This window comes from Chiloscyllium punctatum, chromosome 5 (genome assembly GCF_047496795.1).
Source record: "Chiloscyllium punctatum isolate Juve2018m chromosome 5, sChiPun1.3, whole genome shotgun sequence".
NCBI classification, from domain to species: Eukaryota; Metazoa; Chordata; class Chondrichthyes; order Orectolobiformes; family Hemiscylliidae; genus Chiloscyllium; species Chiloscyllium punctatum.
In genome coordinates this window covers 21,408,783-21,424,761 of record NC_092743.1, presented here as the reverse complement: position 1 = coordinate 21,424,761, position 15,979 = coordinate 21,408,783, and the positions used below count along the sequence as shown (strand labels likewise).

Below are 15,979 nucleotides of genomic sequence, written 5' to 3'. Positions count from 1 at the left end.
ATCCTTAATGATTGGCAAGCTATTAATGAAAAAGATGAGGCTGAAGCATTCACAACAATTTTCAGCCTGAAGTGCTGAGTGGATGACTCATCTTGGTTTCCTCCACTTAGAGCTGCCATTATTCAGCAAATTCTATTCAGTCTGCATGAAAGAAATAGGTAGAGGCATTGATGCTACAAAAACTATGAGCCCAGACAACGTTCTGGTAATAGTACTGAAGATTTGTGCTCCAGAGGTATCTGCAGCCATAGCCAACTGTTTCAGTATGGTCACAACTCTGGATAATTGCCCAGGTGTGTTCAGAATATACAAAGGAGGAAAAATCCAACCAGCCAAATTGAGTGTCATTTGCATACACTTAATCATCGATAAAGTGATGAAAGGTATAATTGACAGTACTATTAAGCAGCACCTGCTCAGCAATAACCTGCTTGCAAGGTTTGTGAAGGTTTGTAGCTCAGGTCGAGGTTTAGGGTGTAGGTTTGCTCGCTGACCTGTAGGTTTAATATCCAGACGTTTCATTACCTGGCTAGGTAACGTCATCAGTGGCGACCTCCAAATGAAGCAAAGCTGTTGTCTCTTACTTTCTATTTATATGTTTGTCCTGGATGGGGTTCCTGGGTTTGTGGTGATGTCATTTCCTGTTCGTTTTCTGAGGGGTTGATACATGGTATCTAGATCTATATGTTTGTTTATCTATCCTGGGACAGGCTAAGCAAAGACATGCCAGAGAATTCCTAGAGGCCTGGCAGTCCAACCACAACGCCATAAACAAACACTTATGTCTAGATGAGAGGAAGTGAGGACTGCGGATGCTGGAGTACCAGAGTTGAAAAATGTGGTGCTGGAAAAACACAGTAGGCCTGGCAGCATCCGAGGAGCAGGAGAAGAAGGGCTTGTGCCCGAAACGTTGATTCTCCTGCTCCTCAGATGTTGCCTGGCCTGCTGTGTTTTTCCAGCACCACATTTTTCAAAACATTGATCTAGATACCATCCATCAACCCCTCAGAAAACGAACAGGAAATAACATCACCACAAACCCCAGGAGCCCCATCCAGGATAAATCTATAAATAGAAAGCAGGAGACAACAGCTTCGCTTCACTTGGAGGTCGCCACTGATGATGTTACCTAGCCAGGTAATGAAACATCTGGATATCAAACCTACAGCTCAGCGAGCAAACCTACACCCTAAATAACCTGCCTATTAACATCAAATTTGGATTCTGCCAGGGCCAGTCAGCTCCTGACCTCATTACAGCCCTAGTCCAAACATGGACAAAGGAGCTAATTTCCAAAGATTAGATTAGATTACTTACAGTGTGGAAACAGGCCCTTTGGCCCAACAAGTCCACACCGCCCCGCCGAAGCGCAACCCACCCATACCCCTACATCTACCCCTTACCTAACACTATGGGCAATTTAGCATGGCCAATTCACCTGACCTGCACATCTTTGGACTGTGGGAGGAAACCGGAGCACCCGGAGGAAACCCACGCAGACACGGGGAGAATGTGCAAACTCCACACAGTCAGTTGCCTGAGGCAGGAATTGAACCCAGGTCTCTGGCACTGTGAGGCAGCAGTGCTAACCACTGCGCCACCGTGCCGCCCTTAAGATGAGGTGAAAATGACAGTTCTTGACATTAAGACTCCATGTGCCTGCAAGTAGTATCAAGGAATCCTAGCAAAGCTGAAGACAATTGGAATCAGGGGAAAAACTCCCTGCTGGTTGGAGTCATAAGTGGCAAATTGGAAGGTGGTTGTCGAGGTCAGTCACCTCAGCTCCAGAATGTCTCTACAAGAGTTTCTCACATTAGGCTCAACTGTTGTCAGCTACTTCATCAATGACTTGCTCCCCCACTATAAAATTAGACGTTTGCTCATGACTGTATAATGCTCAGCACCATGCATGATGACTCGCAATACTGAAGCAGTCCATGTCAAAATATAGAACGACCTGGACAATATCCAGGTTTCAGCTGACAAGTGATATTAAATGGTGTTACCATCACTGAATTCCCCACTATCAACATCCTGAGGGTTACCATTGACCTAAGACTCTACTAGACTGACCAAATAAATAAAGTGGCTACAGGAGCAGGTTAGAGGCTAGGAATACTGCAGTAGGTGACTTATTTTCTGACTTCTCTAAAGCTGTCCACCATCTATAAGGCTGAAATGAGGAGTACAATGGAATACTCACCAGTTGCCTGGTTGAGTCCGATGTGAAACTTGATGCCATCCAGGACAAAGCAGCCACTTGATTGGCACCTCATCCACTGACATCCATTCCCTCCACCATCACCACTTAAGGAGCAGCAATGTGTACCATCACACAATGATCTAGAGAAATTCACCAAGCTGCCTCCACTATCACCTTCCAAATCCAAAACTATAATCATCTAGAATGACAAAGGCAGTTGATACATGGGAATACCAGCACCTCCAAGTTCCACTCCTAGCCACTCACCATCCTGATTTAGAAATATAGTGTCATTTGATCATTGTTGTTGGGACAGAAACCTGGAATTCTGTTGTATGTCTACCTAGAGCACTTACCTGCAGCGGTTCAAGAAGGAAGCTCAACCCAGCACAAACTTTTCAAGAGCAACTCGAGATGAACAATGATTACTGACTTAGCCAGTGACACCTGTGTCCCTCCAATGAATTTAGAAAATGTACAAAAGCTGCCTTTAAACCTATAAGTAGTATATGGTGTTGTGAGGTTATGGACAATATACAGAACCTATGATAGATTAAGCTGGAATATTCAGATTGTGGGGTCTTCCTTAGGAATATATGCCATCCATTGGTAGTCGCAAGATTCTTGTAAGCCCCTACCATGAATCCCATTCTCTTCTGTTTATTCCACCAGCACTCTGGTCACTTTCACAGGCTGAACAACACTGTGAACAGTCTCAATTTCCTGCTTTGTGTTCAGTTGAAGCTCTGATTACATGTGAATCCAAAATGAATCCATGCCATTCAACTCAATCACTACATGAGGCACCAAATTTCATAAACGAATCACCCTCCATGCAGGTTTCTCTGACTTCCCTATTGGATCCATTATTAGCCATTTTGTATTCATAGCCCCTGAATTTGGACATCTTGCAAACGTCACCTCCCTAAGAGATCTCATTGAGGGCATGTATATCTATGTGTTAATATTTTATTTAAATATGTTCGACTTTGTGTTGGAAAAGTATACTAAATTAGGGGAGGGCAAATTTACCTCCGTTTTAGGCAGGAGCTAGGGAGAGTTAATAGGGAGTTACCACCACAGAACACACCAGATGGCCGCCTCCTTTAGAGACCGCAATTTCCCTTCCCACGTGGTTAAAGATGCCCTCCAATGCATCTCGTCTACAACCCGCACCTCCGCCCTCAGACCCCACCCCTCCAACCGTAACAAGGACAGAGCGCCCCTGGTGCTCACCTTCCACCCTACCAACTTCGCATAAACCAAATCATCCGCTGACATTTCCGCCACCTCCAAACAGACCCCACTACCAGGGATATATTTCCCTCACCACCCCTTTCCGCCTTCCGCAAAGACCGTTCCCTCCGCGACTACCTGGTCAGGTCCACGCCCTCAAACAACCCACCCTCCCATCCTGGCACTTGCCCCTGCCACCGCAGGAACTGTAAAACCTGCGCCCACACCTCCTCCCTCACCTCTATCCAAGGCCCTAAAGGAGCCTTCCACATCCATCAAAGTTTTACTTGCACATCCACTAATATCATTTATTGTATCCGTTGCTCCCGATGTAGTCTCCTCTACATTGGGGAGACTGGGCGCCTCCCAGCAGAGCGCTTTAGGGAACATCTCCGGGACACCCGCACCAATCAACTGCCCCGTGGCCCAACATTTCAACTCCCCCTCCCTCTGCCAAGGACATGGAGGTCCTGGACCTCCTTCACCGCCGCTCCCTCACCACCAGACGCCTGGAGGAAGAACGCCTCATCTTCTGCCTCGGAACACTTCAACCCCAGGGCATCAATGTGGACTTCAACAGTTTCCTCATTTCCCCTTCCCCCCACCTCGCCCTAGTTCTAAACTTCCAGCTCAGTAACTGTCCCCCGGACTTGTCTGACCTGCCTATCTTCTTTTCCACCTATCCACTCTACCCTCTCCTCCTTGACCTATCACCTTCATCCCCTCCCCCACTCACCCATTGTACTCTATGCTACTTTCTCCCCACCCCCACCCTCCTCTAGCTTATCGCTCCACGCTTCAGGCTCACTGCCTTTATTCCTGATGAAGGGCTTTTGCCTGAAACGTCGATTTCGAAGCTACTTGGATGCTGCCTGAACTGCTGTGCTCTTCCAGCACCACTAATCCAGCAGCTGTTATTGGGCAAGTGCACATTTGACATGTAGGCCTTTAAACAACTCCCACTGATTAGAATTCGGGGCCAGCGTGTTCCAGTAGGGAGGAAGGACAAGAATGGCAGGGTATGGGATCCATAGATAATGTCAAATTAGTCAAAAAGAAAAGGGAAGGATTTGTAAGGTTTAGAAACCTAAAATTGGATGGGGGCCATGAGAAATATAAAGAAAACAGGGAATTAGGAGATCAAGGAGGGGCGATGAAATGTTCTTGACAAGTAGGGTTAAAGAGAATCCCAAGGAATTTTATTCACACATTAAAAGCAAGAGGATAATAGGGAGAGGGAACGACAAGACAAGGATAAAGGAAGTAACTTGTGCTTGGAGGAAGAAGATATGGACGAGATCCTCAATGCGTAGTATGCATCGGTATTCATCAAAGAGAAGAACATGGAGAACAGTGAGATTAGTGTAGGGCACGCTAATATGCTAGAGCATTTCGAGATCAACAAAGAAATGGTCTAATTAGGACAGTCAGCACAGCTTTGTGCAGAGCAGGTCATGTCTTACTAACTTTATTGATTTTTTTTGAGAAGATGATGAAGATAGACCAGGGGCTATTGTTTACGTGAATTATAGTAAGGCTTTTGACAAGGTCCTTCATAATACGCTCATTGAAAAGATTAAAATGCATAGGATCCATGGTGACTTGACCATTTTGATTCAGAATTGGCTTGCCCATAGAAGACTGAGGGTAGTGGTGAAAGGGTGTTTTTCTGGCTGGAGGTCTGTGACTAGTGTGGTATTCACATGATCCATGCTGGGACCTCTGGTTGCAATTTATATAAATGACTTGGCTGAAACATAGATGGGTATAGTAAGATTGCAGACGACACTAAAGTTGGTAGTGTTATAGAAGGTTGTCAGCAGGATATAGATTAGTTATGGGTATAGGTGGAAAAATGGCGATGACGTTTAATCTGGGCAGGTGTTAGGTGTTGGATTTGAGTGATCAAATGTTAAGGGAAAGATTACAGTTAATGGCAGGATCCTTAACAGCATTGATATACAGAGGGATCTTGGGGTCCTAGTCCATAGTGTCTTAAAAGTACATAGAAGAGTAAAGCAGGCATATGACATGCTTGCATTTATTGGTTGAGTCATTGAGTACAAGAGACAGGAAGTGATTGCTGCAGCTTTATAAAACTTTGACTAGGCCACACTTGTGTGTTCAGTTCTGGCAGCCACATTACAGGGAGGATGTGGAGGGTTTGGAGAGGAGCAGAAGTGGTTTAGCAGGGTGCTGCCCAGATTCGACGGTATGACCTATAACGAGAGGCTAGACAAACTAGAGTTGTTTTCTCTGGAGCGGCGGAGACTGAAGAGAGACCTGATACAAGTTTATAAAATTATGAAAGGCATAGATACGGTTGACAGTCAGAATCTTTTTTCCAGACTTGAAATGCCTAATACCAGAAAGAATGCACTTAAGGTGGGTTTTCGAGTGAGGGCAGGGTTCAAAGGAGATGTGGCAGCAAGTCTGTTTTGCACAGAGTGGTAGGTACCTGTAATGTGCTGCCATGGATGATGCTGGAGGCAGATATGATAAGGGCATTTAAGGGACTTTTAGATAGGCACATGAATCAGCAAGGAATGGAGGGATGTGAACCATAGGCAGGCAGAAGGGAATAGTTTAATTTTGCATTATGTTTAGCACAACATCGTGGGCTGAAGGGCCTGTTCTTGTGCTGTACCGTTCTGATTTTAAAAAAGTCCATAAATATTGCAGTTTATCTTGTGCTTTCCAAGTCTCTAAATCTTAAAAGATTATTCAAAATCTAAAATATTTACTTTACTAACTAGATGTAGACAATCCAGCTTATTAAGCTTTTTAGAACATTCCATTTGATAACTGATGCCTACCTCTGCTTCATTTACTCGTCTTTATTCACTGGATACCTCATTGATATTATTCTTATATCTCTGTGTCCATTCCTTCCATATCTTTGATGTTCTATGAAATTTGTTGCCTCAGGCAGTGATTGAGTTGAACGGCATGGATTCATTTTGGAAGAAGCTGGACAGGTACATGGAAGAGAAATGAATAGAAGGATTTCATGACCCTGAGAAGGATACAGTAGTTTACTAGGGATAAGCGAAATCAGTTCAAGAAAACATTAGCTCAGGACAAATTACATTAAGTTGGTCAGGACAAATAATACAAGGATAGTCTTAACTGAAACCATGCAAACTTCAGCATTGCATTCCACCTTTGTGGCCAGTCTGCCCATACAAAGGTAAATGTTAAAATTGAGTTCCACATGCACTCAAATTATTTTCTTAAGCTATTTTTTTTCAGTTACAATAGTTTTCTCTGTAGAATAGGAATTCAAGTGCATAATAGTTTAATTACCAGATCACTGACTGTATTTTGAACAATTTTTATTTTTTTTAGGAGATTTTATAAGGAAATGCGGGGAAATGCCTTGGAAAAGAAATCCAATTATGAATTGTTGGAGTGAGTAGCTTTTGTGTGTTTGTCTACTGAAGGCTGATTTGTTGCATTTTAATGTGCGAGTATTATCTCAATGTTTCAAGTTGCTTCAAATTTCCTCAAGATGGATACAAGCATACAATTTTATATTCCGTGCTTTTTTTTTCCTTCAATATTCTGAGACATTTGGATCTTGATAAATTTGACTTCTCTTATTCTACAAAAAATTCAATTTAGTATTCTGGTATAACAATCAGATAAATTATTGCAAATTACTCAACATCAAGTGGGCAGCGCGGCACAGTGACACAGTCTTTAGCACTGCTGCCTCACAGCGCCAGAGACCCGGGTTCAATTCCCGCCTCAAGCGACTGACTGTGTGGAGTTTGCACATTCTCCCCGTGTCTGCGTGGATTTCCTCCGGGTGCTCCGGTTTCCCCCCACAGTTCAAAAATGTGCAGGTTAGGTGAATTGGCCATGCTAAATTGCCTGTAGTGTGAGTTGAAGGGGTAAATGTAGGGGAATGGGTCTGGGTGGGTTGCGCTTCAGCGGGTCGGTGTGGACTTGTTGGTCCGAAGGGCCTGTTTCCACACTGTAAGTAATCTAATCTAAAAAAAGTTCCAAGACTCAGTGTTTATAAACAGTTTTCAAAAAATACTATACCTAGCTTCAGAAGATTTGGCATTTTTTACGTTGTATTGTACAGTATTAACAGTACTGAAGCAGGCCATTTGATCCCGTAGATGTTTATATAGCATATGAGCCTCATCTCATCTTTTTATCAAACTCCACCAACATATCCTTCTCTTACTTTTTCCCTTGTGTTTACCTATCCCTCACTTAAAACTGAGTTTGCTTCAACTGTTCTGGGTGGGAGCATATTCTACATTCTAACCATTCTCTGCATAATGTTTTGCTTGACTTGCTTTGTTGATTTGTTTGTGGCTTCTTTTGTTGGTGCCCCTTAGTTCTGATGTCCCCTGCTCATGGAAGTATGTTTTCTGCATCCAACTTATTAAATCTTGCATTGTCTCCATTTCCTCTCTGAAGTTTCTATCTAGAGAAATCTAGACCTCCAAGAAATGCAAATACAAGCAAATAAATTAAGAGTGGACTTTTCACTCCCTCCCATTAATTAATGGTTGACCTAATGAAGGTACAAAGTATAAAAGCAAGTAGATTATGTTAAACTTGTCCAGAAGACTGGTTTCTCCTTGACTAAAGAATTGTATCCACTTCAGTGTGCCACACTTTAGGAACAATGTAAAGACATGAAAGAGTGAACTTCAGTTATTGTAAATGAACCGGAGAAGTTAGGACTCTCTTTCTTCTTGGAGAACAGAAGGTTGAGATGTGATTTGACATAGAGATTCAAAACTATTGGGTTTGCACAGAGTAGATGGAGGGAAAAATAAAGAACATGATGGCACAAATTTAAGGTATTTAGCAAAAGAAGCTTCAGCAACTTGAGAAAAAAAACACCTTTTCACTCAGTGAGTGGCTCAGCTTTGAAATATATTGCCTGAGAATGTGGGGAAAGTAGGTTCAAATGAGCCTTCAAGAGGGAATTGAATTATTTGATAAGTCAGGATGTGCAGGATGTAAGAAGGCGGCAGAGTAGTGGCACTAGATAAATTATTTTGAGAAGACATCACCGACAGAATGGGCTAAATGGCCTTCTATCCTATAACAATTGTTTGATTCTGTTATCTTCCTTTATTTTGTCTCAGTCCTCTGTTTTTACTGCAACCAACCACTGTTTGGTGTTTCTGTAAATATTAAAATTATGCTGTATTTCCCAAATTGCAGCATAATATTTGCAAAGAGGATTTACATGTGAATGTATATTTCACATTCAGATATGAATAATGTTTGCACACTAATAATTTGGCTGTATTTGAACAGGAAACTAGCCGTTTGAATACTGGATCAAAACTAGCATTTTGAATCTGCGGTGCACTATGAGAACAACATTGCGATGTACAAAAGGCATGTGGATCCACCCAAAATATATGGGGCTGAAATACTGTAAAATGTACTTGCTGCTTACTGGTTGAGGATGAGATTTTAATCTGTGAGTGCTGTATTCTTGCAGTTTGGCATTTTAAAAAATTTGCCATTAATATTTTTGAGGCAAATAGTTTTCTATTTTATATGTGTTTTTCCTAGAGGTTGTATTTTTTTCTACCTTTCCTGCTTTAAACCTCAATAGAATCTTGTATGATTTTGGAAACCAATTTTTTTTCTGTTTTAAAAAAATTATAACAAAGGTAGAATTGTTCTGGAAAGAAAATTGTTCAATCATTGCAATTATTCAATCCTACCAAATCAGCCAAGATTTATGAAAGCAGTGGGCACTAAACAGGCTTTCCTCCATGACACCTTGCTGTGCTCTTATATCTCCCTAATACGTTATACCCTTCCCATGACACCTTCATGTGTAATGACAGAAGGTTCTTTGACAATGAGAAGAGAGAAGCTGATAGCCTTACAGTGCTCTTTCCAGATGAAACAGCAATTTACTTGCACTCTTTTAATTTAGTATACTGTGTGTGTGCTCTTAGTGTACATTGGGGTAACCAAATGCAGACTGGGGGCTACTTTGCAAAACACCTCTAGTCAGTCTGCGAGCATGACTCTGACCTTATGGTTGTTTGCTGTTTTAATTTGTCATCTTGCTCTGTGCTTTGTCTCCTGTCCTTGATCTACTGCAATGTTTGAGAAATAGCACCCCATTTTTCACTTGGGCACATTACAGATTTCATGACTCGACAGTCAATTCAACAATTTCTACTGAGAGGCTACCTTCTATTTTTATGACTTTTTTTCCCCCAAATACCGGTCAGTATTATTTAATAATAACAAAGTGCTAGAGAAATTGGCAAGTCTGGCGGCATCTGTGGTGCGAGAAACAGAATTAATGCTTTGAGTATAATAACTCTTCTTTGAAACTCTGATTTTCTTTCTCTGGTTTTGTTTTTAGAGACAGCTGTTCATTATTCAGTCATTAACACTTACTCCAGACCAACCAGCTTTGACAAAGGGTCAGTTAGATTAGAAACATCAGCTCTTTTCTCACCCCTCAAATGCTGCCAGACCTGCTGAGATTTTCCAGCATTTTCTCTTTTGGTTGCTCCTGACCAATGCTTGTTTTTATTTTCAGCTATCATTATCACTCCCACTTCATAGAGTTACTTTATATCTTTGTCATTTAATCTCTCCTGCTTTTATTTTACCCCTGGCCTTTTTGTCCTATCTGAACCTCTCTCCTTTTTCAGAAACTCAGAACCAACACTTTTCTTCCTCTGTTCAGCTCGGAAGAACAATCATGTTATACCTGAAAAGTTTTTTTTTCTGCATGGATGCTACCAGACCTTCTGAGTTTGTCCAGCCCTTGGTGTTTTCATTTCAGATTTCCAGCAACATCGGTATTCTGCTTTTACTTTAGGTTCCTAATAAGCTTGATTTCTTGATGAATAGATTTAATTTTCAACAATACAGCAAAGTGAAAGTATAATTAATCAAATTAAATCTATTTCTTTCAATAATATAAAGACCTCCACCAATGTAAAATACAGTTTGCATTTTATTCTCCAGATGGTCAATGCGATACCTTATGCCTTCCCTCGAGTAGCTTTTAGGAGCTAAATGATCAGCAGCAGGAGGATGTTCACAAATTAATAATGGTCAAGTTGGTCAATTAGAAGGCAGATCAGATTACCTTCCATTCTATGTGCATGCTAATTAGAATCTGCACAGCCCTTCAGGGTGGTATGAATAACACATTCAGTGTGGAATCTTGTACTTAGTAGAACTGAACAGAGAAGCTACCTTAGAGTGATTATACAAATATTGGCTCAATGGTCGGCAAAATAGATTTTCTGTTACAGAAATGTTAATTTATTTGATGGTTAAAGAGCAGTGTTTTGTCAGACCTTGACATTTTTTTGACATCTCTGTTTCTTATTGTTTTCATATCCTGAAGTATTCATCCTGTTGGTTTCCTCAACCTGTAGTCTCCCTGGATCAAACAAAACAGCAGGCAAAGAAATGCATATAGCCATGTTTGTTTCTATGAAGTGTGCGTGAAATATCTTGCACACTGTATAATATCATTAATTCCAAATGACTGCCGTAAATGCTTAACTATGTGACAGCTTCTCTGACTGCGTACTTCTTGCTTTTTCTATTCTTATAAACAAAACCATGAGAATTTTCTTGGGTTTCCCAAGATGTCACACTGTATTACGTATACAAGTGCTGTGAACTCTCTATTTGCAAAGGACCAACTAAAATGTCCAGATAAGAGAGAGTGCAGATACTCTGATTATACTCCACTTCATGTTTGATCTTCTGAAATCGTATTCCAATTGTATTTCATCTTGCATATTCCTTAGACTTGGAGAGAGATTTTTTTATTCCATTGGTAACTCAATTTTTGTAAATCTATTAAGTGCTGTGACTTTGCATATCAATTGCTACTCTGTGCTTATTTCTTATGTCTCCATAATATTTTTTTTGTGATTTTGAATCATTCTTCACATAATTGGTGCTGTGTAGCCTCAATTTGTACCACTTAAATTATGATTTAAATATATTTTTCCATGGTCAATAAAATTATTATAATTCAACTTTTTCATCATTAGATAATCTGGAACAGTGCCTAGTTGTTAAGACCTCAATATGTATGATGTGGTGATATAAATACACGTGCATGAGTACGCTTTTTGTGATTAATTTATTTCATATTGAAATGTTTCAACTGATAAGATATTAGCAATCCTAACAAATATTCCTGAGTTCAAATTTAAGGATCTGTGCAGGTATACAAATTATTTTCAACTTTACATTATTCTAGAGCAATATCAAGATTTTTAAAATAAACATTTTGAGAATTGAACATCCTGAGACTTTGGGCAAGTGTGACTGGATTCACTGGGTCAGATTGCTGTAATTTGTAACAGTTTGATCTGGAACATTGCCAGTTGCCTTTTTTTTGTTAGACACACTTTCACACTGCAGTGGCAGATGGTTCTGAAATCTGTTTTGTGGCTTGTAGATAAATGCTCAGCCTTCAGCTGACCCACTGTTCTTAGGATGTCACATGTCAAAGATTTCTTTCATTTTAAGTGGATCTGGCCCTGTGGCTGTTGAAATTGCATATGTTCTAGCATTTGGTGAGTTTCAGAGTATTTAATCGTATGTTGCGCATGAGTACATTTCCCTCAGGGATTTAATGAATAACTGGTTCAGGACCAAGATTTTAGTGATACCAGATACGAAAGCTCAAACCAGTGATGTGGATTAACAAGATGTTTCAAAGAATCATCATTTGCAAAATAATTTCTCCTTTAAAATAAGTATTTAATTATAAAGGCCATTTTTGAGTAGGGAATGTTATGAACTACTATGAAAAAATGTAGAACGTACTGAGTGATAAACAAGTCTGCTTATAGCTTTGGAATATTGATGTAGTATTTCAAGTAGAATTGTTTTCAGGAGTTTAGAAAGATAAAGAATTTAGCAGTTAATAAAATTACCCAATTATAAAACTTGGACAGGTGAAGCTGCCACTGCCTTAATCGACTTTTATCCATTTTGATACATTTCAGGACATTCGGCACCAACACGTCTGTAATATGGACATTTTTCAAGATGTCGCCATCTATTTCGCTACATTCTATATCTTCCATGTCGTTCTCCACAGTAAACATTGATGCAAAATACTCGTTTAGTAATTCCCCCATCTCCTGTGGCTCCATATATAGGCTGCCTTGCTAACCTTTGAGGGTTCCTATTCTCTCCTTAGTTACCCTTATGTCCTTAATGTGTTTGTAAAAAAACTTTGGGTTCTCCTTAATTGTATTTGCCAAAGCTATCTCATGTTCCCCTTTTTGCCCTCCTGATTTCCCTCTTAAATAGATTCCTACTGCCTTTACACTTTTTAAGGATTCTCTTGCTCTCTCCTGTCCATACCTGACATATACTTCCTTCTTTTTCTTAACCAAAACCTCAATTTCTCTAGTCGTTTCACCCTAGGAATATACTGTCTTTGGACTCTCTATCGCATTTTTGAAAGCTTCCCATTTTCCAGCCTCCGTTTACCTGCGAACATCTGCCCCCAATCAGCTTTTCAAAGTTCTTGCCTAATACCATCAAAATTACCCTTCCTCCAATTTAGACCTTCAACTTTTAGATCTGGTCTATCTTTTCCATCATTATTTTAAAACTAATAGAATTATGGTCGCTGGCCCTAAAGTCCTCCCCCACTGACATCTCAGTCACCTGTCCTGTCTTGTTTCCCAAAAGTAGGTCAAGTTTTGTACCTTCTGTAGTAGGAACATCTGCATTCTTCTGAATCAGAAATTTTTTTTGTATACCACTAAATAAATTCCTCTCCATATAAACCCTTAACACTATGGCAGTTGTAGTCTATGTTTGGAAAGTTAAAATCCCCTATCATAACCACCCGATTATTCTTACAGACAACTGAAATCTCCTTACAAATTTTGTTTCTCAATTTCCTGCTGACCATTATGGGGTCTCAGGTGATCATCCTTTCCTTATTTCTCCGTTCCACCCAAATAGCTTCTCAGGAATATCCCACCTAACTCTGGTAGTAATGCTATCCCTTATCAAAAATATCACTTACCCTCCTCTCTTGCCCTCCTTTCTATCCTCCTCCTAGCATTTGTATCCTGGAACATTTAAGCTGCCAGACCCGTCCATCCCTGAGCCACATTTCTATAATTGCTATGATATTCCCATTCCCATGTTCCTCACCATGCCCTGAGTTTATCTGCCTTCCCTGTTAGGCATATTGCATTGGAATAAATACAGTTTAATTTATCAGTCTTGGGTCCATTACTTTTCGTCATTTATATACATGATTTGGATGTGAACATAGGAGGTATAGTTAGTAAATTTGCATATGACACCAAAACTGGAGGTGTAGTGGATAGCAAAGAATGTTACTTCAGATTACAACAGAATCTTGATCAGATGGGCCAATGGGCTGAGGAGTGGCAGATGGAGTTTAATTTATATAAATGCGAGCTGCTTCACTTTGGGAAAGCAAATCTTAGCAGGACTTATACACTTAATGGTAAGGTCCTAGGGAGTGTTGATGAACAAAGAAACCTTGGAGTGCAGGTTCATAACTCCTTGAATGTAGAGTCACAAGTAGATAGGATAGTGAAGAAGGCATTTGGTATGATTTCCTTTATTGGTCAGAGCATTCAGTAATTGGAGTTGGAAGGCTGTAGAGAAGATGGTTAGGCCACTTTTGGAATATTGCGTGAAATTCTGGTCTCCTTCCTATGAGAAGGATGTTGTGAAACTTGAAAGGGTTCAGAAAAGATTTACAAGGATGTTGCCAGGGTTGGAGGAATTAAGCTATAGTGAGAGGTTGAATAGGCTAGGGCTGTTTTCCCTGGAGCGTCGGACGCTGAGGGGTGACCTTATAGAGGTCTGTAAAATTATGAGGGGCATGGATAGGATAAATAGAAAAAGTTTTTTTCCCTGGGTTGGGGGAGTCCAGAACTAGAGGGCATAGGTTTTGGGTGAGAGGGGTAAGATATAAAAGGGACCTAAGGGGCAACCTTTTCATGTAGAGTGGTGAATGAATGGAATGAGCTGCCACAGGAAGTGGTGAAGGCTAGTACAATTAGAGCATTTAAAAGGCATCTCGATGGGTAAATGAATAGGAAGCATTTAGAGGGATATGGGCCAAGTGCTGGCAAATGGGACATTAGGTTAAGATATCTGGTCGGCATGGATGACTTGGGCCAAAGGATCTACTTCCGTGCTGTATTTCTCTATGACTCTTAAGTAGATCTAGTTTCTACCCACTGCAACCCAGTTCCCTGGCCTTCATTTCTCTTCCTGGCTACTGTTGAGGTTGAACCAGACTGTTTATTTGCTACCCTAATGTAATATTTCAGTAAGATATGATCTTTCTGCCACATTATCATAAAGACTACCACTCTGCCTTTACTCGTCTGTTGCTGCAAACTTCATCCATGTCTTTATTATTTCTATATTTTCCTATGATCTGAACAAATGATAATACTACCATCAGATCTTAGGGTGGCTTGAAGACCATAAGTTTTATTTTTGGAGTTTGTTTACTATTGTGGTCACTCACTGAATGAATTTACAAGAGGCTGCCAATGTACATTTTCACAAAATAACCGAAAAGTTTATTACATATTACATCCCATTATAAAAGATTAAAGTTTTAATCTAAGATTGTTTATTGTATCACAACTCCATGACACTGGGATCCTTTTGGCTATAAGTTCTGTGAGCATGATCTTAATTTCCACAACCACCGATTTAAGGAGCAAAGCTCTGAAAGTTTGTGCTTCCAAATAAACCTGTTGGACAATAACCTGGTGTTTTGTGATTTTTAACTTTGTCCACCCCAGTCCAACACAGGCACCTCCAAGTCATGTACACAAATATGAACTATGTTGCACCGAACAAGAATTACTTGAAACAATTTTATTAGAAAAAGTAGTCATTAAGAAACAGTTTTTACCCTCAGCAACAACCTTATAGACACTCAAACTTAGGTGAACGGTCACTCTGTCTCTACTTTAAAGCTCCTTTTTTTCGGAATTGGCTTTAATCATTTGTTTTGGAAAATTCCTCCATTCATTTGATGCTATTTTCCTTAATGTTGTATACTGTGACCCTTAAACAAGCTGCTACCTCAGCTCACTTATTATTTATTATTCCTAAAACTTACCCTCCCATCTGCTTTCTCTATCTGGAGCCTTTCTGTTCCTGTACTTTAAAGAATCTGGAGCTTTAATTCAGATGAGATTGTTTTAGACATTGCCAAACTAACAGCACCTGTTACAACAGACTCATTCTCTTTAAATGAACCTGCAGATACCTAACTGCTTCTGAATGTTTCTGTCCATGTGTGATACTGGACACCTGTCATAAGGCAACAGCAGTTTTTTTTCCTCTTTCTGGTCTTTTTCTGTTGCAGTAAACTACTCACCTTCAATTCTACTCTAGCCTGTACCCTAATTAAAATGCAAGTAAACAAACTCAAGACACTCTGTCACCACTCACATAACAAATCTGAAATTAAACTAAAACTCTGGACACAATCTTAGAGGGGGCTGAATGACATGCTAT

At 40.3% G+C, this 15,979-nt stretch overlaps 1 protein-coding gene across 23 annotated transcripts in view; it reads left to right on the top strand.

Annotated features, from left to right (window-relative positions):
- The window catches only part of LOC140476938 (focal adhesion kinase 1), a 556,498-nt gene that overhangs the window by 311,358 nt on the left and 229,161 nt on the right, over nucleotides 1-15,979 (top strand). For all 23 annotated transcript variants that reach the window (XM_072569910.1, XM_072569911.1, XM_072569912.1 and 20 more), the window contains one exon: nucleotides 6,788-6,850. In XM_072569910.1, the coding sequence (XP_072426011.1) occupies nucleotides 6,788-6,850 (63 nt within the window). The remainder of the gene's footprint in view (nucleotides 1-6,787; nucleotides 6,851-15,979) is intronic.